At 44.9% G+C, this 26,394-nt stretch overlaps 1 protein-coding gene across 1 annotated transcript; it reads right to left on the reverse strand.

Annotated features, from left to right (window-relative positions):
* s1pr2 (sphingosine-1-phosphate receptor 2) lies at positions 1-17,648 on the reverse strand. Its single transcript, XM_085783728.1, has 2 exons — positions 17,067-17,648; positions 1-3,370 (listed from the first exon to the last, which is right to left on the reverse strand). The coding sequence occupies exon 2, from the start codon at positions 3,240-3,242 to the stop codon at positions 2,127-2,129; it is 1,116 nt and encodes a 371-aa protein (XP_085639854.1). The 5' UTR covers positions 3,243-3,370; positions 17,067-17,648; the 3' UTR covers positions 1-2,126.
* Between the last annotated feature and the right edge of the window lie 8,746 nt (positions 17,649-26,394).

A 26,394-nucleotide genomic window follows, 5' to 3' on the forward strand; every position in this document is an offset into this window, starting at 1 on the left:
TTCTTTCAGTATTTCATTTATTTTATAAAAAGGGAATGCAATTACAAAATGTTTATGTACCTACATTAGTGTTTCAGATTGTACCGGTTTAACACAGGCAGCGTGCTACTGGACACACAAGGCTATTGCACACGAGACATTTCATACAACACGAATCATACATACTGTACAAAGATACATACATACATACATACTTACAAACATACATAGTTTTTCATATATTTATCATAAACAAAATCATAGAATCAGGCAACACAACAAAGTGATAGGTACATAGATTCAAACACCTCTCCGTCTGAAACAAACTGGGGGGGAAAAGCAAACGTCACTGAAGCTGCCAAAGTGCTTGTCACCATTTCTACTTGGCCGTCTAGATGTAAATGTCAATATATAAAAAAAAAAAAAAAACACTGAGGGAGAGAAGCGTTTTAAATGTGTGTCTACAGGAAGAAGGTTAGTGTAAGTCTGAACAACAGGAACCGGACAATGAGAAACAGGACTTCCTACGGCTGAAGGAAGTGGCGTGTCGTAGGATGTCGTAGGATGAGGATGAAGCGAACCTCCCTGGGAGGCGGTTTCCCCCCCTGTGCATTTGAAACAAGAACCTCTCTTATTTTGAAAGGGAGTCGAGGGGTCTTTGGAAGACATGAGACTATGTGTATCTTGCCTTGCGTATGGCATTATTACGGCGGGCAAATTGAAAAACCAGGATGTTCACAACATGTTTACTTGTTCTTGGTGCCATTTAAGACTTCACAGTGAGAGTGACCTTTGACCTACCCTGTGTATCCCACTCTCTGATCGTCAGTGACTTGGTAATTCAAAAAATCATTATCAATATCAATAATACTGTCAACAACGGAGCGCCTGCCCCAAACACTTCATACATACATTCAGCCTGATTCCCCAAGAGGAAGGCACAAACAGAGACAGCACACCGCTGCTATGTTGCTACAACACTGTCAGGACGTTGGTCCCATTTGTCAAAAAGCTGCTGGACAGCTGTCAATGAGTAGAAAAAAAAAAAAAAATCATCAGTGCCAACTCACTTCAGGAAATGTGCTTTCTGATTAGGCCTTCCTCGACGGAAACTGATAAGATACAAAAGACAACAGTAAAAGCGAGAGGGGACAGATTATGAGGGTGAACGAGGGAGGGGAGGGGTGTTAGTGATGGAAGCTGGAGCTGGAATATAATCATACACATTAGTGCTTACAAATTAGTTAGAATTTCATGCAGTAAATGTAAGCAGATTATGTTAATTTGTTGTTTATCAGATGGTTTAAGCAAGGTTATATAGGGAGTATATAGCCCTGGTTTGGTTGAGGGAGTATGGCTTATTATGCTGTGGAGTTGCAGTGCAGAGTGAAGCTGATCACTGCCCTCAGGTCTGTAAGGAGGAACGAGCCGTGGATGTGTAAAAGGCCTAATGTATACATACATACATATCAGTGAAGGAGAGCGATGTGGTTCAACCTCACAAACAACAAACAGTCACTGAAGAAAATCTACAAAGTGCGACTCTGCGAGCTTTGCATTGACTCAGTTCTTGAAAGGCCCAAGACGACTCATCGTAACTATGATATAATGCATGCTATTTGTTTTCCATTTTTTGGCTTTTAAAATGGGTTTTTTTACATGTTTAGAAAGAAAAAAACAAAACAAAATCAAGATGACAGGCGTATACATTTATACATTAAAATGGTTCGCAAACTCCATCTTAACTAATGGGAGTAGTACCCATGGAGAGAAAAAAAAAAGCTATTTTCACATTTCTGAAAGTTCTCACCCTTTAAATTGGTTCTCCCCTCTTTGAAACATTGTGATTTACACCCACAGCGGGGGTGAAGTGATTGAACGCTGATTGTGGACTCACACAAAATTTGATTGTAATACAAAAAACAGTCTGCGTCGTGAAAAAAAAAAGTGTCTTTCACTCTCTCTTTCTCTCTGCAGACAGCTGCGTCCCAGCCTCGCCGGGGCGTCTCAGTCCAGGGTGTGTGTTGGCTTCTCTCCGTCTCATCACAACCCTCTTATACACACACACACACGCTTACACACACACACACACACACTTACACACACATTCACGCACACACAAGCACTCTGATGTGTTTGTCACCGTATTAGACACAGGTGGTACAGTCTTGCATGATGGGTGTGGTCTGGTGTTCGAGTTTATGCGTGCAGTGCTCCATCGAGCTGGAGCTCTTTAGGAGGACCAGACAGCGGTCGGTGGGACGCCCGCTTTGCAGCACGCCCCAGCAGCACAGCACGCGCATGAACTCCTTCCTCATGTCTTTGCTGCGCAGCATGTAGATCACAGGGTTCAGAGCCGAGTTCAGAGTGGCAAAGCCGAAAAAGATGTCCGCCTTGGAGAGGATATGGCAGAACTGAATGCCGCAGGACGAGTCTAGGAGGAGGATGATAAAGGCCGGCAGCCAGCACATGATGAAGACGCCCAGCACTATGGTGACCGTCTTCAAAAGCGCGTAGGCCGGCGAGTTGGTGGCCTCCTGGTGGCTGGAGCGTACAATCAAATAGATCCTCACGTAGAGGATGACAATGGAGAGTAGCAAGATGCTGAAAATGGTCACAACAAACACTATGTATTTCTTCGAGTAGAGCGGCAGCACCGCCGAGCACTCCGGGAGGTTGTTGATGCAGTTCCAGCCGATGATGGGGAGTCCTCCGAGCAGGATGGAGGTGACCCAGCAGGCGCCGATCAGGAGGAACATGCGGCACGTTTTGTTGGAGCCGTACACCTTCACCTTGGTGATGGCGATGTAGCGCTCTATGGCGATGGCGAACAAACTGAAGACCGAGGCCGCCAGAGCGATGAACGCCGTGCCCTCCCGGATGAACCACTGCACGGGCACCAGCTGAAAAGTCCTCGAGCCCGAGAGGAAGATGTTGGCTATGTAGGCCGAGCCGGCCAGCAGGTCGGAGAAGGCCAGGTTGCCGATGAAGAAGAACATGGCGGAGTGGAACTTCTTGTTGCGGAAGACGGCGACCAGGACCAGCAGGTTCTCCAGGATGATGATGGTGCACAGGACCACGATGACGATGCTGAGGGTGGGGAGGTGCTTTTTATTCTTGATGACCTCGTTCAGCTCCTCGGGGGTCATGTTCTTGGCGTAGGCATAGTAGGAGTGGATCAGCGTGGTGTTGTAGTACTCGGAATACTTGCTCTTCATGGTGACGGGCTGGCAGAGCACAGGGGCTTTACAGCAAAGATTCATTCACACAGTGGAGTCGTGCAGAGCGTCGACTGAGATAATCATTGCCTTTCTGGACAGGAAGACGGCCCGGGCTGGGAGGGGACACCGCCTGTCCCACAGTCACGTCTCAGGACTTCTATGTGGGTCACCTGCGGACACACAAAGGAAGAGAAAAGGGCCTGGATTACTTGCTGATGAAATAAACTGTGACAAAGCAAACATACATTTCCAAAAAAAAAAGAAAAGAAAGGGCAATGCACTCGCCCAGGACGAAGTCCAACAAAGCAAAACAAAGTCTCTAGGCAACAACCTGTCTTTCGTCCAGTCCAGTCTGCGGAGCGGAAACTAAACATTTCTGAAATCCACTCGAAGACGGAGCAAAAACAGGTCAGAGCTTTAAGATACAAACCCCCGAGATCGACCGAGATTCAACAACAACAAGAGTTTAAACTTAAAGTAAATACAGACTAAAGTTACAAATGAATCAGCACAGAGCGAACACACACTGCACTCTCTGTACTGTATCGCATTCGCAACAGTTGCAGCTTGTTGCAGACTAAAACAGATGGAGGGTCATAATCCAGTAGCTCATCTGGGAGTCGTACATTATGATAAAAAATGACTCTGTGGGGGAATATTAGCATTCAAAGATCATCCCATTTTGTTTTCTCTTTCTTTCTCTGTCTCTCTCTGTCTGGGTGGATGTTGAACCTGTGCAGGCAGAGTTAATCTTCAGGTATAGAAGAATAAATGCTTTGTGAGCGCTGGCGTTCAGACAGACAAAAGGGGCTGCACTCGCTCGCTCGCTCGCAGTCTGAAGGGGACATTCCACCAACCCTGTCCGAGCACTCGGCTGTCAACACACGGCATTGTTGTGGGGAGCGAACCATTCCACTCCAGTGAGCTACCTCTTGAAACTTCAGCATAGCTTGTGGATCAGCCAGACCTCTTCATCCTGACCCCGCCCCCCCCCCCCCCCGCCAAGCCCCCTCCAAACAGCCCAGAGAAGCTAATCAAATAGATACCCACAAGGAAAAGAAGGCCACTTGACTGACACAGTGGTGGCATTTGAATAATTCAGTGCACTGGGGACTTTTAATTTCAAGTGTTAGAATAAGTGCCGTTAATAGCTTTAGTGCCGACAATACCAGCGTGAGGGGGGATCTTTGGAATAATTTACAATAATGAGCCAAAGCAAATAAAATGTGAACAAATGAATAGAAATATTCTTTTTTAATAAGGAAAACCTGCGCCCAGAGCAACACAAACTAAACTCAGCTGAAAACAAAAGGAAAGTTGGAGGCTCTGGAAATCTAATTAGAGGTGGAGCTGGTGTCTTAAACCTGTCAAAAGTAACAGGATCCCTCTGCAGGCCAGCTCCAGAGGTAATTCAACACTGATGCTTGTCTTCACATCTAGCCAGGGATGATGGCTGCTGCTATTGCTGCTGCTGCTGCTGCTGCTGCTCTCAACTGGAAAGCTTTAGTGGAAACTGGGGCTGAAGCTCAGCTCAGCTCAGCTCAGCTCTGCTCTGTTCAACCTGAGGGACTGAGCGATGGAGAGGGAGCGAGACAAAGACCAGACAGAGAGCATGCATGTGGAACGGCATCTGGACACAAAGGCAGGAATCTGAGACGTCATCGATGATGAGCACATATAGACAAAACTTGTCAATGTGTTGCGTTGTTGCACCGCCGCGGAGGCCGACTTTTTTTTTTTTTTTTTAACACATGCACCATTCCCCACAACCACACCACACACAAATGTGCGACTCTGTAGCGAAATCCTACACACACACACACACACACACACACACACACACAGTTACTTTCAGGCAACACAGGCAGCTGCTATTGGTTGCCAGCAATAACCAGCACACTGTTTCCTCAAGCAGGAACAAAGAACAATAGTCTCCTTCAATGTGAAGAGCGTTGCCCTTCAGCCTCAATAATGGGACAGCACACTTCCATTTGGCTGCTGCAACTGTATCATAGCACAAATTTATTTACAATTCAGCGCTCCCCTTCCCAGAGCCCGGCCTGCCTGCCTGTCTCCCCCCTCTCCATCCCTTTTAGCTCCATTAATAGACACAAATAGGAGGCTTGAGGCTGAGCACATGTGCCAGCTGCACCAGTGCAATCAAATTAGGTTACATTATTGCAGTCTATAATGATTTTAATAATGGAAAAAATCAGCCGACATAGACCAGTTCTGTATCTCCACCACCGCCTCCAGCCAGCTAGGAGAAAGGAAAAAAAAAAAAAAAGTTTCTGCTTTTCCTTTGTTTGATTTCCTTTATTTTTCCACCCTCTCTCTCTCTCTTTCTCTTTCTCTCAGCTCTGTGTGCTTTTCCTACAGGACACTTTTTCTGTCCCCATCTGTTGTGCCGACAGCTCGAGGTCCTTGTGACAACGCGTGAGTCCTTGGTGTCTGTCACCAAGGGATTTCACTGTGTGTGTGTGTGTGTGTGTGTGAGGGAAACCTGACGGGCTGGTTTGCCTACAGTCAGCGGCGTCTCGTCACAGCCCTGCCCTGCACCTCCACCTGCTGCGTCCCATTCAGACGGGTGGTTGGTTGGTTGCTCGACAGGAGTGGGGACTTCTTCCTGTCCCATCTGCGAGCAAAGTCGTGCCCTTCGTTTGACATTTGGGACGACAAGTAAGGGCTAGATTAAACATTTCCAAGGCTAAATATATCATTTGCTGTGAGGGTTGCCTCCTTTTTGACTCTTTCATGTCCACGCTTAATTACATTGACATAGTTTTGAGTTGCTGCATGAGTTATAATTGCTTTAATCTTAAAAGTAAATGTGATCTCATGGGGAAAGAAGCCGTGAGATAATAGTTCAGTGGTTTCAAAAGCCGGTGTCAAAGTGCTGTGATGTAGGTGAAGGTGTAACAACGCTGCAGAAAGACGAATAGCACAATATCCTGTCTGGATTTCACCGTGAGCCTCTGACACGGTTAGACAAGGTGACGAAAGAAACGGCTGTGGACGGACTGGGAGGGTGAAACAACAAAGCTGAACACAGGAGACAAAAGGAGGCCAGACAGGAGACAGGATATCCCCGCAGAGAGTTGATTCTGTCCTTATCATCACTAATTTTGCACCTATCTACGTCAATTATTGAAACGATACAGAGGAGCTCTCACGGTACCTGCTCTGAGAAATGTGCCAACAGAGTGTCTCACCTCCTTTCTGAAACCGCATCTATTTCAATCAACCACGGAGCTACTGTTGCAAATAGCTGCAAACACCTCTGCAGCATAGTTTAATTGAGAAGTTGATTCAGGATGGACTGGAGCTTTCGTTGCTGAAAGACAACTCTCATCTCCTCTTAATCCTAACAAGACAGGGTTTCCCCCTCAAACGGCTGCACAAAAAGCCTCAGGTGTTTTTTCTTCCCCCCCCCCCCAGAAACACCTGATAAGCCCCAATTAGCAGACCGTCTGTTCACTAGGAAACCAAGGCAACAGGGCGGTCCATTACACCACCTGCTACCTGTCACACACACACACAACTTTAACCTCCTCCACCTCACTTTCTCTGTGCAAAGACACGGCTCCTGAAATCCCTGACGGAGCGTGCATGGCATGCCCACGTTTTGATGTTGCACAAACATTACAGTCTGGATAAAGAGCGGTGACTCCGGCCTCGTGCTCAGGCAGTTTACATTTTCATCTTATCTCTGTTTTCAGTCAAATGCTATTTGGTTTATCAAGAATCACCCGGCGTGCGCTCTTCTTCTAATTCTTCTCTCGTTTGCCGTTTGTGGTTTGTGAAACATCCTGTATCACATCTTCCTCCATCTGTCCTTCACACACTCTGTGGATAAGCTGCTGTAATGGCAACACACAGCACAGCATCAGATTCAACAGCTCGACCTCAGAATGAGCCCAATGACACCGCAGCAGAAAGGTCGCGGGGACTGAAATATATTAAAAAACTTAAATCATGTACAATTTTCCATTTTAAAAAAGGGTTAGGGGAAATTTAATGGCTTCCTGCCTCCTCTGCAAGATGCTTTCTACACTAAAGACTTAATCTCTCCAGCAGTCCCGAGGAGATTCATCATGGATGGACAAAAAAAAAAAAAGCATCTGCTGCTGTGATTTGTTCTTTCCTGTTCGTCTTTTGCAGCCATTAATGGAGAAATCAGGGAAGCACCGATTCTCTGGGTGCTCTGATCAGCCAACACCTTTCTTCCCTCAGCGGCAGCCGTTTTCTAAATGGCGTGGACACGAAATGATAAGTCCTCATTTTACTTGAGAAGTACAAACATTAAAGAGAAATGAAAAGCAAATGTGATTCTTAAAGGGAACACATCATCAGTCTATATATTGAAACAGGATGTAATGTGGGCCAGGGTGCTTTTTTTATGGGTCGAGGGCAGAGGGGGATTTCAGGTGACATAAACAAACAAAAAAAAACCATCAAAAAAAAAGAAAAAAGGTGTGATTGCGTTGGCGTGAAGGTGCAGCAGTCGTAAGCTGAAGCTCCTGGGAGGAAAATTCCTTATGCAAAGTGCGGCGGTGTACTGTAAAAGTTTCCCCAAGTCAAGTGTTGACATGTCAGACTCAACAGGAGAAAACACACAGCTATTACCACCACAGAGTTTCACCACTGCCACCACAGGAGCTGCTACCACAGGCCGGAAATTACTAAAGAGAAAAGACGCCACAGTGCCTCCCGTCTACCGTTTGCTCTATACTCTGTCTCAAAACTCATCATCACATACTGTAATGGTCTGGGTTCGGTAGAAAAATGCACTGGCATGTACAGTGTGAGAGCTGAGCCGCGGCACAGAGAGACATTTCTCTTTTCTTCTTTCTTTCTTTTGCATCGAGCAGCTTCATGCAACAAGGCCGCTGAGTAACGGCTGGAAACACAGGGACGGACTGTGTCTGCTGGCAGGTGGCCGCAGTGTCCCCATGCTGCACTATCCATCACTGAGCCCCCGAGGCTACGTGTGTGTGTGTGAGTGTGACTGTGTGTGTGTGACTGTGTGTGTGAGATCTTTTCACATTAGCACAGCAACACTATTGATTAACCCAGCTCTCAGTTTCCAGGAAAAAAAAAAAAAGCGTTTGTGTTTCCAGTATCAGTGTAACTGGGATGACTGGGAGGATTGGTGCTGCTGCTGCTGGTCCTTCAGACGACCTTGGCCTGTTTGCTCTCTTTACTCTTTACGTTGCTGCCTCTCTTCTATACTAGTGAGAATAAAACCATAAACAGGTTTCCCACGCTCGCAGCAGATGCTCTTATTATCTCGGTACAGCTGATATCAAGACATGGAGCTGAACAGAAAGAAAACTGTCTGAGGTTAAACTCAGCACCGCAGCTCCACATGCGTAAAAGAAAATGTGTTCACTTGAAGCCGTCAGGAGTCAGGACTGAAACTACTACTAAACTTTCACAAGAATAAACGGCACTAAATGTTTTCTGAATGTTTTAGGCCTGAGCGTGCAGCCGATTTAGTTATTTTTTCTTATCTCCACTGACTGGATATGTGCAGATGTTTTACTGGAAATCAAAGCTGAGAGTCACAAAGGCTGATACGTGCTTTTAAACACACGCTGTGGCCTTGTGCTCCGCTGGGGTGGGAGGGAGACAAAACGCGGGGGTTGAGGCCAACACGTGGGCCAGAGCTGTCACCTCAGAGGCTCCTCGAGAAGTCAAGATGAAAAATAAAGAGGTTTTTCAGAAGGAAGTGCAAACACGACCGACCCGAGAGAGAGAGACGAGAGAGAGAAACGAGAGAGACGAGAGCCTGTTTCAGAAAACAAACTTGAGAGATATGAAACAAGGGGGGCTTGAAGTATCTGACTCTGTGATGTCTCATTTTGAGGGACAACAAATGACAAAGCAGTAAAAGTAAGAAGAAATAAGTTGGCAACGTGATACGCGTAGTGTGCCAAGCCACTGTGTTGTACATATGATGGGTACAAATCACATCCTTTTTTTGTTTTGCATTTGCATTTGCATCTAAAAACACAGAAGTATTTATTGAACCGTAGTAGTGGTGTCATGATAACCTTCACTGTGGCATTAGATGAGAGTGAACCAACAACACAGTTTCCTCTTTTTTTTAATGGTTCAACTGTTCCTTCTTGTCTGTTCACTCTGCGTTTGAGGGTTAATTTTAGCTCCAGGAGAAAACCGTCCTGCTTCTCTTTTGTCCGTTATTATGCTAACACACTTATGCTTCATTAAAACCTACATATAAGCTGCTAGATATTAGGGAAGTGGGTGGTTGGTGGGTGGAGGGGGGGGGGGGGGGGCTGTCCTGTCCTCAATACTCTACAGACTCTTGCCATTTAATTAGGGATTACCCTTTCGCTCGTCAAACACTCTGACAGTTTGGGTGCAGCCTCATCATGTGAGGGGTTCAGTCTGTCAACACGGTTCAGTCAGGGACAAAAACTGAATGTTTCTTTTCTTTCTTTTTTGCTTTTTTACAGCGTGTTTCATGGAGCCTCGTGTTGTTTTCTGTTCCTCTCCACAGTGAGTTCATCGCTGCAGCATTGCAAGAGGTTTTATTTATGGCAACTGTTCATGTGCTGTTCACGTGCTCTTGGGGGCTCTTCAAGGTTTTTTTTTTTGCCAGTGAGACAAAAGAGAGCGGCGTAAAGAAGGGCATCGCACAGCCTGAGGAGCCATAACCCAATGACCGGCAGACATCTCCCCCTCTCTCCCCCTCTTTTTTTTTCTTCCTCCCCCACCTCCCTGTCTGCCCCACTGTGGGGGGGGGTGGGTGGTGTGAAGGGGAGGGGAGGGGGGGGGATCTCCGAGGGTGGCGCCTGAGAGGCAATTACTGTAATACCTTCACCCTCGTATCGTGCCTGTCAACTTTACTCACTGGCTGCAGAATTATTCATGTTTTAATATCTCTCCGTTTTGCATATTCCCCTTTCATGCTGGTTCCTGATTCGCAGGCAGAGCCACATCGTCTTCACTCCAACAACCCCCCCCCTCACTCCGTCTCCCTCCTCCCCTCGTATATTTTAAACTTCACCACAGAGATCAAAAGACGAGGCCACAAAGAGGTGATTAAATGCACATCAAGCAGGATTTATTTAGCACACATCTGGAGCAGACATGTTCTTGTAGCCCCCTATTAAAAACTTCATTACGGCACACACTGTGCAATCAGTTCTCACTCTAGAGAAACACTTTCTTATCTGGCTGTGATTTCGTTGTGTCTCCTCTGGTCAGTGAGAGTGGAAAACACAAAAAAGAAAAAGGTGTGAGAGGTTATTCGAAATAGCATATTATTGACCTTTATATTCACTATTGAAGGTAGGCCTACGTGTGTGCGTTTCTGCAAGACGCCGGATGTGTTCGTGATAATGTGCAAAGCTTCCTAAGATTTGCTCGACATGAAAAACATAACGTTCAACTATGAGCCTGATGTGGTGAACCACATATAAAAAATGTTCAGCCGTTTCTCAGATTTGCATGTACGTACAAAGGTGAACAAGTGTTAACCACATGACGCCATTGTCATGCAGACGTGAGACACGGTTACAGAAGTTCTAGGTGAGTTCTGGCAGGTGTAAGCATCAGAAGAAAGCTTCATGAAGGTCTGAGGTGCTGAGGTCGATGCGCTTGATTCAGGTTTCAGCCACTTCTCACACCTTTTCCCATGTTCCTGTCTTGACAATGAGGTCTCCCCCTAATGAATGGCTTTGAACCCTCTTTTTAGATTCCCTTTGTCCCAGATCCCTGCTCCTATTCTCCTCTATTGCCAGACCTTGAACTCCACCCCTTCTCATGTTCTGTTGCCTCGTTGGGAAACGGCGTGGGTTGCCGTGAGAGAGTTTTAATACTGATTGTTTGTTGTGTGTGTGTGTGTGTGTGTGGCGTGCCAGCAGCTATACGAGACATGACAACATATATCCATTGTGTTACGTGGGTGTTGTTGTGTATAGGTGATGTTGTGGCGATTTCCTGCACGACCAACGTTACCCGCAGCAGCAGACGAGCCGGAGAGAAACAGCAAGACAAAGCAAAAGGTTGAAGGTGCTGGCGACAAAGCAGAGAGCGCTGCTGCATGAGGAGGAGGAGGAGGAGGGGAGGGGGAGAAAAACGATACCATCTACATCTACACAGGCCGACACACAGGGGCACAAAGCCGCCATGATTGCCCACTGATAAAGATGACGAATTGATGGAGGCCCACCATCTCTCCTCGTGGTCCGGCGAAGGAAAACAACTCCAGCAGAGTCAGACTCACTCTGGCAAACACAGGTCCATTAAACACAGCTCTGTTTTTTCGTGAGGGGGGGAGAAAAACACGGTTGCCTGGAGAGAGAACATTGTTGTGTCCACACTGGCCGCACTTCGGTTTAACACAATTTAAGAAATTCTTGGGTTGATTTAAGCAAATTTATTACTTAGAAAACTCTCGTAATGTCAACATCAATCTTCCTCTCTGACATGAGGGCGTCATATCTCCAACTGAATATATTTATATATATATACGTATTTCACAGTTACAACCTGCACTTAAAGCCCAGTGAATGTGTGCCTGCACTGGAAAGAGACTCGAGGGTATTTAAAGTTACACAGTTTCTGGACGGATACTGTGTCTGTTTTATTTCCTGGCAACATTACACTGGTACATTTTTTTTAAAGAACGAAAGAAAGAAAAGGCCCTGTAGTAAATAACTGGGCTCAACCAAACCTTATACGAGGTTTTGGGTGAATTGGAAAGTCTGCACAAAGAACCAAAACAGGTCAGAAAGTGAGCGTTGCCGTGGGCCGAGACAACAGCTACTTGACTTTGACCTCTGAAAATGGACGTGCTGGAACAGTTGTCATATTAGTTTAAAGTAAACAGCATCCACTTCCACTCAATCTGTCTGTTGCGATGGAGCAGTCTGGCCTCCATCATGACCCGGCTTGTGTTTGGCTGGAGGTTAATTCCATCGTGTCTTTAAGCCTGGAAGAGGCTGAAGCTGAGGCCTTTGCAGAATAAACAATCTTAATGACTCTTTCCTACTCAACAGGCCACAGATTTTTAAAAGATATTAAGAGAAAATGTGAAAAAGCTTTAGGAGAAAGAGGAGAAAGAGAAAGAGGAGGAGGAGAGGCCGAGTTTCAGCTCCAAAAAACTCAAATCAATGTCTTCAACAGGCTCTCGCTTTGGCTGCATGGGGGCAACGAGAAATCCAAGAAAACTGTCTCCAGCTTATACTTCTGGATCTGGGGAGGTGGGGTGTTGAAGTAATCCTGGTGAGTTTTCCAGCTGCACAAACAAAGCTGACTGGATAACAAAGGCTTCCAAGAGGGAAGGAGAAAGAGGAGAAAGAGCAGGAGGTGGAGGAGGAGGTGGTGGTAGTAGTGGTCGTGGTCTCTCCAGCTCCAACAAAACCACCACCGCTGCTGCACCTTCATGTGCTTCACCTGCTCCGAGATCTGCTCCAGGAGCAAGTTGCTGGAAATGACCCGAAATCAGGAAACCACGACATGACCACACTGATTAAGACGACCGCAGGAACAGACAGTATGAGCCTGTTCCCCCCGACCGGTCCATAAATCACACGGTGTGCAACAACCTAGAGGAAAGGTCGCGGAGCAGCAGCAGCAGCAGCAGCATTAACAGAGAGTTGCTGCAGATCTTTTCTCCTGCAGCCGCTGCAGAAACCAGAAACCCCCCCCACCCCTGTATTCATTCAACCTGCCTGTCTTTGTCTTTGTCTGTGAGGGGACGTGTAGCCTATAATGTTCAAAAAAAAGTTGCACAATGAAGAAAAGAAAAGAAAAGCTCAGAAGAACAACCGTTTTCTGCATTACTTCCAAGTGAGAGCGTTGTGCATGCAGCCAGCGAGGGGGCTGTCACCTCATCCCCGCAGCAGAGAGCGTCAGGAAATCCTGGCATGCTGCTACAAGCATTAGCGCCTGGTCATGGGGGGTCTTATAGTTTGTCATTCAAGGGGAACAGGAATGTAACAGGAGACTTAAAGGGCTAATGGATTCTTTCATTGGGTAAAACATCTTCCTAAAATAGTCACGCTGACTTTTCTTTTTTTTCCACTTCTCTCCACCAAATATCAGCTTGTGTAAATGTTTATACAACAATCAGAGCGGCTCTGACAGCATCTTCTCGGTACTCGGGGAGGTTGTTTTGAAAAGCAGAGACAGATAGGGTGACTAAGTAGTGTGTGTGTGTGTGTGTGTATATGTGTATGTGTGTGTCTCTCTACCTGCCTCGGCCTCCAGTGACATCCTCTTTTCAAACGTATTTACAAAACGTGGAAGAGAAAGAGGGAAAAAAGGCAGCAGAGCTAAAGGAGAGGAGAGGAGAGGATCGACGCCATATTAATGTCTCTGATCCGAGGCACTCCCAGCTCTTGGCTGTGAATCAGAAAGCTCCATGCTGTCAGCTGTGTGTTGTGACTTGCGCGAGTCGGGCAGCTTGCGAACAGAAGGCGTTTATTTTGCTCCAGCTGCCACACCCAAGGAAAGTGTTTTTCATGCTAAAGGGCGGGAGTATACCAGCTCGAACTCCGGGCCTGTCGAACCCCAGATGGCCGTCCGCAGAACACTATTAATATCCCGGAGGAGAAAAAAGCCAAAAAAGAAAAAGAAAAGTAAGAAGTAATGAGACTTTCTGCTGCTGACTGACTCCTGACTGGGTTTGGGGTTATTATTAAACAGGTAGCAAGGGGCAACAGGGCGCCTGCAGCAGAGCAGAGCAGGGCAGAGCCGCTCCTCTGATCTCTCTCTCTGTTGTTGTGTGAAGCTGAATAAAGTGGTGAGTATACACAACAAAAGAGGAGCGGAGTCTCCCAAAGGAAAAGGTTCTCTCGCTGCTTCCTATTAGCGTAACGCTCCCAGGCCTCGACTGAAACCCGAGCATCCTTCAGAGATCGACACCACCCACCCACCACCCATCTCCGCCTTCCCTCAACCCCCTAGTGACCTGCTGCTCCATTAGAATGAAAAAAAAGAGAAAAATCCCCCTCCAATCCTGTTCCCACTGCTAAATTACCATTAATTTATTTATCCATACGTCTATTTATTTATTCAACTCATCATTTCTCACGCCATCTCTCGCTCGTCCCCATTGAGAAAGGGTCTGGTTACTGTGTGTAGTGAGCAGGGTCAGCAACAACACACACATCCTCAGCTCATGATGTCATGGACTGCTGCTGCTGCTGCTGCTGCTGCTGGGCCGAGGCCGACTCCCTCAGCTCTGACAATAAAAGACTTTAAAGCTCTTATACATAAATATATATACACAGCTCTGGAAAAAATAAAGAGACCACTCCAAAATGTTCTTAATAAATCAGCTTTTCTACATGTATGGCACATTGGCAGCCATCGATTCCACCACCAGTGTCTATTGAACTCCAACACAAGCACACCTCACTCTACTTAGCTGATCACCTGAACCAAATCATATTGAATTATGAGGAAGAAAGATTATAAATAAATGGATTTCTAAACTCTTCCTAAGTTTAAAAAGTAGTGTTGTGTTGTTTTAAAATGAATATGAACTTTTGCAACTTCTTTGCATTATAAAAGGTCTGAAAACACCAGATTTCTTTTGTTATTTTGACCTGTTGCCATTTTCTGCAAATAAATGCCCTAAATGACAATATTTTTATTTCCAATTTGGGAAAAATTTTGTCAGTAGGTTATAGAATGAAACAAAAGTGTTCATTTTACTCTAACATGTAGCTATGAATAGAAAACCAGAGGAACTGATCATTTTGAAGTGTTTTTTTCAGAGCTGCATATAAAAACCGGTGACACTAACAGCATCTCATCATCTGTGAACGTCTGTGAGCCGATTTGTCCCGTGCAAATGAGCACCCTGAGGTTTCGAAGACGTGTGAATGTGTGAACTGGCAGTGGTCAGGCCTGGTAGAGAGGCTGTGGTGGTGGGTGTTGTTCTGGTGCAATGAGCCGTGTGCCAACACAGACGGCCCAGCAAGCTGTATCATGCCTCCGATCCAGCCCTGTCCACCAAGGCATGCTGGGAGACGCACCTGAGTGAGTGAGTGAGTGACTGACTGACCGTCAACGCCCCAAACAAACCGAGCCACTGTAGCATCAATGAAGCTGCTGACAGGGCCGTCGACACTCCACAGTCCTTGTCTAACACCGCCGACCGTGCTTCCTCTTCCACCTCCACGACTGATGTTATCACAGCGAGATGTTTGCTCTGCTTCAGTTCAACAACTTAGCAGCAAGCTGCGTCGTGCATTTGACCAGTTTTGGTTTTCACGCCTTTAAAACCTCCACTGGGGCTTGAGATAATGTCACCACACGAGGCTTTTTTTGCAGCGCCCCCTTCTTTCTTTCACAACAAGCGTGTTGCTGCTGCTGCTGCTGCTGCTGCTGCTGCTTCTGAGAAGAGAACTGCACGAGACCAACCACAGGAGAGGTGGTGGGTGATGGATTGGGGCTTTTTTTATCTCAGCAATAAACATTAGTTCCTGCGCCTTATCACCTTATCTCGCTGTGATTTGAGGATTCTCCCACAACAGGATGCTTCAGGACCAGACTGCTGACACTTAGTTGGTGCATCTCCCTCTCTCTCCCTCTGCCTCTCTCTGCAGGGTTCAGCCACTCTGACACAATCAATGTGCTGCTCAGATAGCGCGGCCTTAAGAGCGCTGATAAGGAAATGTTAACAAGTATAGGCTTTCACAGAGATGGCACAGTCTAGATACATGGCTGCAAATTCCTCTCCATTACATCCATCTGCAGCTGAAACTCCCTAATGCATGTATGTGTGGGCAGCGTGACAGTGTATTCACATGTATGTCATTGTCTTTCACTCATTTTAAATCTGACAACAATGCACTGCTGTGCTCTGCTCTGCTCAAGTCTGTGTCTGTGCCTTCCTACAGGGGAGCACATGAGATTAACTCCGGTACATTGGGGGATAATGGGGGCTTTTGTCTTATTAATACATCCTTTCAATACAATGGCTTCTTTAGAGTGACGGATGAACAAGCCTCAACAACATCGTAGGGGTCAGAGCGCGAAGAGGGAAGAGAGGGGAGGAGGAGGGGGTGGATGGACTAGAGAGGAGAGGAGGGGAGGGGGGCACAGCACAGCACAGCACAGCAGGCTGCGCAACGGCTTTCAACAACCTGCGTGAGTGTGACTGTGCGTGTGTGCGTGTGTGTAAAGGTCGCGTCTGGTTACACACGCAACTCACCTCAGGCCCAAGCAACAACAACAACAACAACAGCAGGAACATAAGCAACAACATCATCATCATCATAATCAGCAACATCAGCAACAAGCGTGTGATTCATCACGCTGCTGTGTGATCGACAGCCGAGGGAGGCGGTGGTGTGTTAATATTTAACACCGCACACTGTTATTCATTAAAAACACACACACACACACACACACACACACACATAGGCTAGGCTACACACACATATGCACGCAGGGTGGTGTTGAACAAACGCAGCTGTCACATGGAGCAGCTTTTCTCTCCCTCTCTTCTCTCTCCTGCAGCGGTGCGTCCCCTAAACGCGGCGTAAAGCTGCTGTCAAACTGTGTCAATGACTCAAGAAAACACGACATTTCGATACAGTTTTTTTTTTAGTGCGTCAGACTGTGTAAAGTTTCAGAAAGTTTCCTAACATCCCTGGCGTGGCGTGTGGTTGATGTCACAAAGAAGAGGGGGAATAACCATAATCTGGCAGTTTGTTTCACCACTAAAGACTTTTTTCTTTTCTGTTTGTTTGTTTGTTACTCCCAACTTACAAACCAACTCCCATTTACAGTTCAACCTGAACGCAGCAGATCGGATCCTTTTGTTCGGCTGCTGCAGCCAGGCGCTGTCACAGTGAAAACCAGACAGATACTCACCCCATGAGAGATGTAGAAGTGGTGGTGGTAGTAGTAGTAGTGGTAGTGGTACTAGTGGTAGCGGTGGTGGTGATAGTTGTAGACATCAGCAAAGAAGAGGACGCTGCTCCGACAAACAACACCTATTTGTCTCCAAATGTCCTCACGTGTAGATAGTCTCAAAACGCTGGTGTTCAAAAAAAAAAAAAGTTCAGAGCTCTCCTTGCTCCTCTAGCTACTCCTCTGCTCCTGTTTCTGTTGCTCCGGAGTCGAGAAGCGGCGATGACAATTTAAAAGTTTGGTTCAGGGCTTGGCTGCAGCGGCGGCGGCGGCGGCGGCGGCGTGTCTTGTCTAGTCAGTGGTAAATCCATACCCGGTGTGTGAGCCACCGCGGAAACCGTCCAGAGATCAGCGAGAGCGCAGCGTCTTATCCAAATGTATATTTATATATACAGTGTATGTATAGGCTATAGTTTGTAGGAGGAGGAATGAATGGGAGCAGATGCCTCACACTTTCTCCTTTGTCGCTCTAATCCACCAGTCAGTCAGTCAGTCAGTGAGTCCGTCTGCTGCTGCTCTCTGTGGGAGCACAATACTCGTAGTGGCACAATACGCACATGCGCACGCACGAGAGAAACACACACACACACACACACACACAGAGCGGTGAGCGAGACGCGGGCGGTATGAAAACGTCACAGGAGTCGCGTGGACTCAGTACCGGTGATGCGGATTTGTGGACCAGCAATTAATATGGAAAAAAAAAGGTTGTTAAGCCTATTTCTGGAGACGTTTTCTTTTCCCCTCCACTCTGCAGCAGCTAGCGCTTCCCAAATGAAGTCCAGATGTTTCAACCTCCTCCTCACTTCCTCTTTTTTTCTCTCTCTCTCCCAGCATGAACCAGAGTCCACGCTCCTCCACTCATCCTGGCTCTGTTTCCCACTGGGACCTACAGTAGTAGTGGTGGTGGTGAGTTAACAAACGCATACAGCTCTATTTACAACACAATAGGACTCATATGTCTGGTCTTATAATATAAATAAACACTCATTCTCTTCTCTTTTTTTCATTATATCACATTTTATTTTCTATTTTCTGTTTCTAATGAGTCATTTTTCATGTGAAGGCCTATAACCCTCCTCCCTTTCCGCCCCAGGTGTGGACACAGGTGTGATTGAGATGAGGTGAAGGTGAAGGTAAGTCACGAGAGAGAGAGGGAGAGGTGGATGTTAGTCACTATAGGCAAACAGAAAAGAAAAGGAGGGGAGGCAGGTGCTGCAGCTTCAGTGAAAGAGCCTCTGTCCAACCCCAGAGGAGGTAATAATCATCTCTCCACTAGTCATTACACTGAAAGCCAAAGTCATCCCGAGAGGCTATGATGTCATGTGTCTGTGATAAGTAGTAGAAGACGAAGAAGCTGTCTTGTGTTGTACTGTTAGTTATCTCCCAGAACATGTGGAGCCTCCTCCCTTTTTTTTTTTTAGCTTCTGTTGCAGAAATTTGGGATTGAATCTGAGATTTTTCGGCCTACATGCATGAGATGACGAAATGACACAAATGTTAAAAAGAAAAATGAATAAATAAAGGATTTTTTATTACGTTATTCAGAGTGCCTCAGACTGCCTTTTTGGCTTCAGCCATGCTTCCTTTTTTTTTACACATCTTTTTTGGTCTTGATGAGCACCTGATTGCAGCACTCCCTATTGCTTTGTCTCAGAAAAATGAAAGACTTTATAGTTGGGAGAAATGAAAGCTGTGGTTGCGTGCAGGGATCCAGAGATCAGAGTTTTATTTTCCAGTGAAGCAAAAAAAAAGAGGAAGTCACTCAAAAACCCAGACATGAAAGCTTGATATGAGTATGAGCTGAGATTATGACATCAGGGGCATTTAGTCTACACACACGGTTGGGGGCATCTCACGAAAGGTGAATCAAATCAGTCCTGTGTTTGTCTCTGTCTGGTCTGTAACAAACAGTTACAGCAGCTTTGACTCACAAGAGGAGAAGGAGGAGGAGGAGAAGGAGCAGGGGGGGGTTGAGATTGTGCAACTCTCTCTCTCACTCGCACCGCACTCATCCCAGCCGAGCCGCCTCCGCACAGACTGTGTGTGCAGACTGTAGAGAGAGAGAGAGAGAGAGAGATTACTCACTGAAAAAAAAAGAAGAACAAGTTGTGAAAAAGAGAAAAATCTTCAACTTTGCAATGCTTTCTGTTGCTGCTTTTTTTTTCTCTTCACCTCAAGAGGAAACTTTTCACTTTTCACTTTTCTGTCTGTGAAGTGCTGGCAGGTTGCGTGTGTGGCAGCCAGACGGCCTTTATGGACTCACACTCCTCACTGTCAGCAGGTTTATGATGGGATACTTCTCAGGGGGTGCTGCCCCATTGAAGCTGCCCCCCCCCCAACCCCACCCCTCTCTCTCTCTGCTGTGTCTCTCCTCTCTTGCTGAGCTTTTAGGGGAGGGGTCAAGGGCCCTGACCTCACTTCCTGTTGGGGCTCCTCACAAGCATTCCTTTGTCTGTGAGAATGTGCACGGGCTCCGGGGACTCTGGCACATCTGGCAGCTGTTATTAGCAACCTCCTGCGCAACAACCACCCCCCCCCACCCTCACCCTCACCCCTTCTCTCTTTTTTCCCCCCCTGTCCTTGCACATCATCATGTGCTGGTGGATGTGCATGCAGACCAAAAAAAAAAAAAAAAAAACGCACCTCAGAATAGAATAAACTCTCTGGGCTGGCATCTGTTCACAAGTCACCGCTGAGCTGCCACAAACATGAACACACAGGATGTTGCATTTCAGAAACGTTCTCTCTTTATAGCAACAAGAAGCAGTGACACAGCAGTGCTGCTGCTGTAGCTATATACATTATTGGAGGGATGCTTGTCGTACTGACTTCCACTACATGCTTTTTTTTTTACAAAATGGAACTGAACTAAAATAACTGAACTAAACTAAACTAAACTAAACTACACTGAACTAAATTAAACTGAACTGAACTAAAATAACTGAACTGAACTGAACTAAACTAAACTAAACTGAACTGAACTAAAATAACTAAACTAAACTGAACTAAAATAACTGAACTGAACTAAATTAAACTGAACTGAACTGAAATGAACTGAGCTAAACTAAACTCAACTCAACTCAACTAAAAGAACTGAACTGAACTGAATTGAACTGAGCTAAACTAAACTAAACTGAACTGAACTGAACTAAACTAAACTAAAAGAATTGAACTGAACTGAACTGAACTAAACTAAACCAAACTGAACATAACTAAACTAAACTAAACTGAACATAACTAAACTAAACACTAAACTAAACTAAACTAAACTGAACACTAAACTAAACTAAACTAAACTGAGCTGAACTGAACTAAACTAAACTAAACTAAACTGAACACTAAACTAAACTGAGCTGAGCTGAACTGAACTAAACTAAACTAAACTAAACTAAACTAAACTAAACTAAACTAAACTAAACTGAGCTGAGCTGAACTGAACTAAACTAAACTAAACTAAACTAAACTGAATTAAACTAAACTAAACAACTATATCTCTGGAAACCAGGAGTCTCCCATGCAACAGATGGTCTGGGCATCACAGTGGGACCATATGAAGAGACTGACGACGGCACTGACAGCACAAATCCACAGAAGAAGAAGAACACTAAGTCCTCCAAGTCAAGATGCTTCCAACGACCTTCCTGCCAAGTACCTTGAAAAGCAACTAGGAAGAACTGATGCTATTTAATATAAAGGCAGATGTTGGTTTTATGGGAATTTAATGCCCTGCATGAAGATAATTCATGACTAAAAACTGTTTATGACATTATTATTTTTTGAAAGCATTTACTTTTCAGGCCTTAACCTTTCACACAGTAGCTACTGCACAAAGCCACGGCAGCGAGACGCGAGCTTCGCTTATTATATTGAAACCAGGCAGAAACAACTTCAACCAGACTTTAACTACAGCTCACCAGCATTTTGCAAGTGATGCAACACATCCAACCACTCATTTTAACTGTTAAAACACCAATAAGCTGTTAAACTGACGCACTCGCAGCAGCCTACAGTCGGGCTGCGGTCACCTGACCTAGTCTTGAACTTACACAGAAGTGGGACAGCCAAGTCAGATTTCAAGACCAAAAGCGGCAACAGAAAGTAGGCCTACCTCAGGTGGAGCGTTTGACAGACCCACAACTGTGATCATTCATGCATCGATGCTTGTCTCTGAAGATCTCTTATCACCGATCTCAAGATGCCAAAAAAGGCAAAGCGGCCTTAGAAGAGCGGCTAAATATTCTACGCTCCTACTTTTAGACACAGGATTACACTGGGGAAGTCATTAACAGTAAACTCTAACTGTTCTCAGGCTCCGTTCTGTGTGTGCTGTGAGATGCGGGGACTTCCCATCCCCTTGTTTATCCACATTTCTACGTATATAGTGTAGGCCCACATAGCTGAACCACAGGCTCAGCTGTCAAGAAGCAGCTGTAATGTAGTATGAAACAAGGGCCATGCACGACGCGTCTCGCAGCTCCTCTCCTCTCTCGCTTTGATGCGACTCTCAGTCTCTCACATCAGAGGCATCGTTCTCACAACTCTTAATGCATCTCTCAAAACATTAAATCGCCTGTGCAAAAGCCTCAAAAAAACAATCAAAACCTCGTTCGCGTGTCGAGACTCGCCAAGTCAGTGAATCACTTTGACATCGTCACGAGTGAATTAAACCTTTCCACCGCAGCTTCAGGACTCAGACGCCACCTGTTGTGATTAAAATCTGACTGATCTGCGGAAAAGAGAACTACAGAAAAGTAAACTGTGTCATATGTTTGACGCACTGTGAGGAAAAATCCCCATAAAGGCATCTATCTACTTTTATGAATACTAACTTTATTCTGTTTGCAACTGTACTGTCACTTTAAAACACTGTACAAATGTAGATGTCAGACCATGGAAGACAGACGAGCCTCTGTTTGTCATTTGATACAAATATATGATTGATTTATATGTTTTCTTTACTGTGTGATAGGCTACAGTGTTTTTGCATATATGTGGTAATTGCAACTTTAGCTACCACTCTTTGCGTGTAGAGATGACATAAAATGAGAAATAGTTCAGAAGATGCTTGAAAGCGAAATGATAATCATAAAAAAGATAAACAAAAGTACGCACTACGCTGTAAAAATTAGAAGATGACAGTTATAGAAGAATAAGTTCACATTTAATAGAATTTGCATGTATGATACACTGCTCACAAAAACTGTAATGTAACATAACCTTTACAGATGAACTTAATTTGACCTTCTCTGAACTTTTGAATGCACATGTCCAACTGTTCAATGTTTCAGTTCTTATAACACAAACACGTGGTTCTTTAACAAGGCGATTAACCACAAAGAGACTGGAAGAGTCACAGAAAGGCTGAGAAGTGGACGTGAGCGACAAGTGATAATGTATTGTTGTGGTGTACCCACCGCTGTTGTCAGCTTTTGTTTCACCACATTGTTTGAGATGAAGAAATTACCGTTCCACACTTCTCCTCAAGGCCCAGCTTTCATTTCTTATACCACTGAAGCATGAATTTTTTACATTTTCCATTAGTCGATTATCCCTAGCTTTCTGTGAGTAGTGTATAGGGCGGCAACTACGATGATTTTCATTAACGGTTAACCTGACGATTATGTAAATGATGAATCGATTAGTTGTTTGGTCAATAAAATGTAAAAAGAAATGTTGAAAAATGTCAATCAGTGTTTCCCAATCCACAAAATGAAATCCCCAAATATCTTGTCTTGTCCACAAACCAAAGAGATTCTCAGTTGTATGACAGTATAAAGGAGCAAAGAAACCAGAAATATTCACATTTAAGAAGCTGAAATCAGAGAATTTTGACTTTTTTTTAATTAACAAACTACTCAAACTGATTATTTGATTATCAAAATAGTTGACGATTAATTTAATAATCGATTATTGTTCGATTAATAGATTAATTGTTGCGGCTCTAGTAGTGTATATGTATATTTGGTAAATGTCACTCGGACCTATGTATATGGCTGGAAGTCCCCATTGTATGATATTGCTATTTTAAACATTTTGTGTCATCCAGACTAGTATACTGCAATAGCCTACATTGTGATCTATTTCCTTTCTTCAACTGCAGCTGCAAACTACAGTATGTCCCATGTGTCAACATCTGTTTTATCTCATGCGATAATGTTCTCAGTCAGTTCATCTCACTGAAATGATTTTTAATCTTGCAGAATCGGACTGTGGAGCAGATGGACCGACCAACGCAGTCAAAGAAAAGTACCGTTTAGTATTTAGCATTTATTCTGTGCATTGATTCAATATTGACACACAAACACATTTTTTGATGTGTTGACCTTTCCCCCACTCTCTATATGTGTATGTATATGGGTTGCTGACCTTTTACACATATGAGGAAAGTTTAAAGTGTCTTGTTTACCATCTGTTTTTCAAATGTTGTGAAAATGAAATTTGAAAGCTGTGAAATCCGATTAGAAACCGATGAGACGTGTCGATCTGTGCATGGGAATGTCGAGCTGTTCTTAGAACTGCGGTAAAGCAATAAAGAGGATGTTTCAGATGCGTGAACTTCATAAGTGTGAAGTGTGACTTTCATGTCGCCGTTGGTGTATCGCTTACTGCATGTCGTTATTTAGGATTATGAAGTGTTATGTTTTTGGAAAATCAAGATATCAATCTGTTTTCAATTATTCCAAACAGAGAAAATACATATAGTAAGTGAGTTTTAAAAGAGGATCTCTCATGACTTCTTCCACTAAGTAAAAACTGCTGCGCTGTGAAAAAACACTTCTCTTTTCACATTGATGTTCTGATAAAAGTTATAACACTTTGATGTATATTTTTAGCCCTCGTGTTCACACAACGAGCTTTTCTGCAAATGACATCCTCTTCACGCGCTCACACTGGCGCCATATAACCCCACGTACTGAAAGCTATATGAACAAATAAGCACGTCCACCGATTATTAAGCAGAACCTGTGGTGGTGAGAAATGTTTGACCTCTGCAGCTTTGTTGCAGCCGTTAAAAGCTGTAATCTGGGGCTCAGTGCGTGGAGTTAATTGATAGCTACAGATAGTGTTTGTGTCGGTGGAGATTTGAGTTGCCTTTCTCGACACTGAACAGCAAGAAATGCTGCTGCTGCTGCCTGGAGACAGCCTGTCTTATCTCTCTCTGCACTCAAAACAGTGGGCTTAAGTGCTGCCTGTGCCACATGTCTCTGCTGTTCACAGGTTTAGGAAGAAATCCGTACCGTCCTGCATTCACTCCCCCGAGACCTGCAGTGTTATCTTACTGCGGCTTATCTGGAGACCATCTCTGAGCCTTTTCTTTTTTACTTTTTTTTTCTTTAAACACAAAAGAACTCAAATTCTTTTTTTTACATTTGATCCGTTCATTGTGCAGGAATAAAGTCTGAATCACTGTCTGTTTCCAGGTCACACACACACACACACACACAGACAAAGGAGAAATAAGGCCACTAATGTAATATGATTTGGGATTTAAGCTCGTTCACCATGTGGCATGTTGCAGCCTGCAAAATAACATATTCATATACGTTGGTATGCAAATGTCCGCTTACTTCTGCTTTAATCAATAAAGTGAAAAGGGGAAACAAAACAAACACTCTGCAAAAGGGTGGGAAACCCAGAAGACTATAGAGCTCTCAGATAATTTTTACCAATCAGATTAACTATTAGCTATTTACACGCTGTGATAGTGTAGTGATAGTGCTGTGATATATATACTGTATATTATATAAAGGGAATGTGTCATCTGTAACTTTTTGCTTTTTTCATTTAATCTTCCACTTGCTTAAAGGGATAGTTCAACATTTTGGCAAATTGGCCCATTGCCATAATCCCTATAGTTTTAGGAGTAGGTTCGTTATCTTTAATTGTCGGTGCAAGCTATTTTTAGAACGGCCGAGCAGAGCCGCAAGCTGCTTAGAGCTACGCTACGGAGGCTAATGGGATTTCTTGGTTTCCCTCATCAAACTCATCAAATACACAATCCAACAACTCCAAAACGCTCTGGTGGACAAGTTGTGACCTGCACATTCACCACGCTATGAGATAATAACACAACGTTACGAAACAGAGTTGTTTTAGAGGTAAATGCAGAGACTGCTTGCTGAAAAACTGCCCCAGACGGGAACGCGCATCAGCAGTGTTGCATGTATTTACCTCTAAAACAACTCTGTCTGGTAACGTTCTGTTATTATCTCATAGCGTGGTGAATGTGCAGGTCACAACTTGTCCACCAGAGCGTTTTGGAGTTGTTGGATTGTGTATTTGATGAGTTTGATGAAGGAAACCAAGAAATCCCATTAGCCGCGTAGCTCTGAGCAGCTCATGGCTCTGCTCCGCCGTTCTAAAAACAGCTTGCACCAACAATTAAAGGTAAGAAACCAACTTCTAAGACTATAGGGATTACGGCAATGGGCCAGTTTGCCAAAATGTTGAACTATCCCTTATCTGCCCAAACTTCTGCATCATGCCACTGTATATTTCCCTGAACGTTTGTCTTTCACAGTATTTCCTGGCTCCGCCCCTCCGCTGACTCGTCTCTCACAGGAGGATAGAGTTACCTTATTTTTACAGTCGGGGCCTGAAACGACTGTTCCCATGGTCCACTTCTGCATCGGCCTGTGTTCTGGTTACCGCGCTCGCGTGTTAGTATTGGGTGTCTGTTGTGTTCACTGTCCTCTGCTCCACCGAGGGGAAGAGTATTAGTGGATAGTAAAGAGAGAGAGGGAGAGAGAGGAGGGGAGGGGGGGGCCCACATGGTTTGGGGAGGTGGGAGTCATGACTTTTGTGGCTTCCTGCAGATTAGGGCAGTGTTTATAGAGCCTTGCTGAAGTACCCGTGGCAAAGCACATTTAAATCCACACATCCATTAGAGCAGCGGCGGAGCCCCCTTTTTTTTTCTATAACTCATATACAGTGTGTGTTTTCACACTGTGGACGGAGGAGCATGAAGTCGGTAGAGAAGTGACTCAATCGCTGTGGTCCAACAGTCATTCAGAGGTTTTGGAGAGTATGTCTTTCCTGAGAGAGAAAAAAAACATGCAGTTTGCAGACACAGATAAGATCTGTGTCATTCAATCTCCAGCTGCATCACACAGCTCATGACTGAGAATCTGTTGTTTTGACCTGAAACCATATGGAGGCCACCGGTGGCTCCACTTTGCACTGGTAAAGAAACCCAACACTGACATGTCACGCTACTTCGCTGACCAGACCAGAGAGGAGGTTCAAACGGTTTGTCATAGAGGTTTGGATGGGCATGTCCGTGTGT

The sequence above is a fragment of the Trachurus japonicus genome, chromosome 8 (assembly GCF_045865225.1).
Source record: "Trachurus japonicus isolate A0001 chromosome 8, Traja_1.0".
NCBI lineage: Eukaryota > Metazoa > Chordata > Actinopteri > Carangiformes > Carangidae > Trachurus > Trachurus japonicus.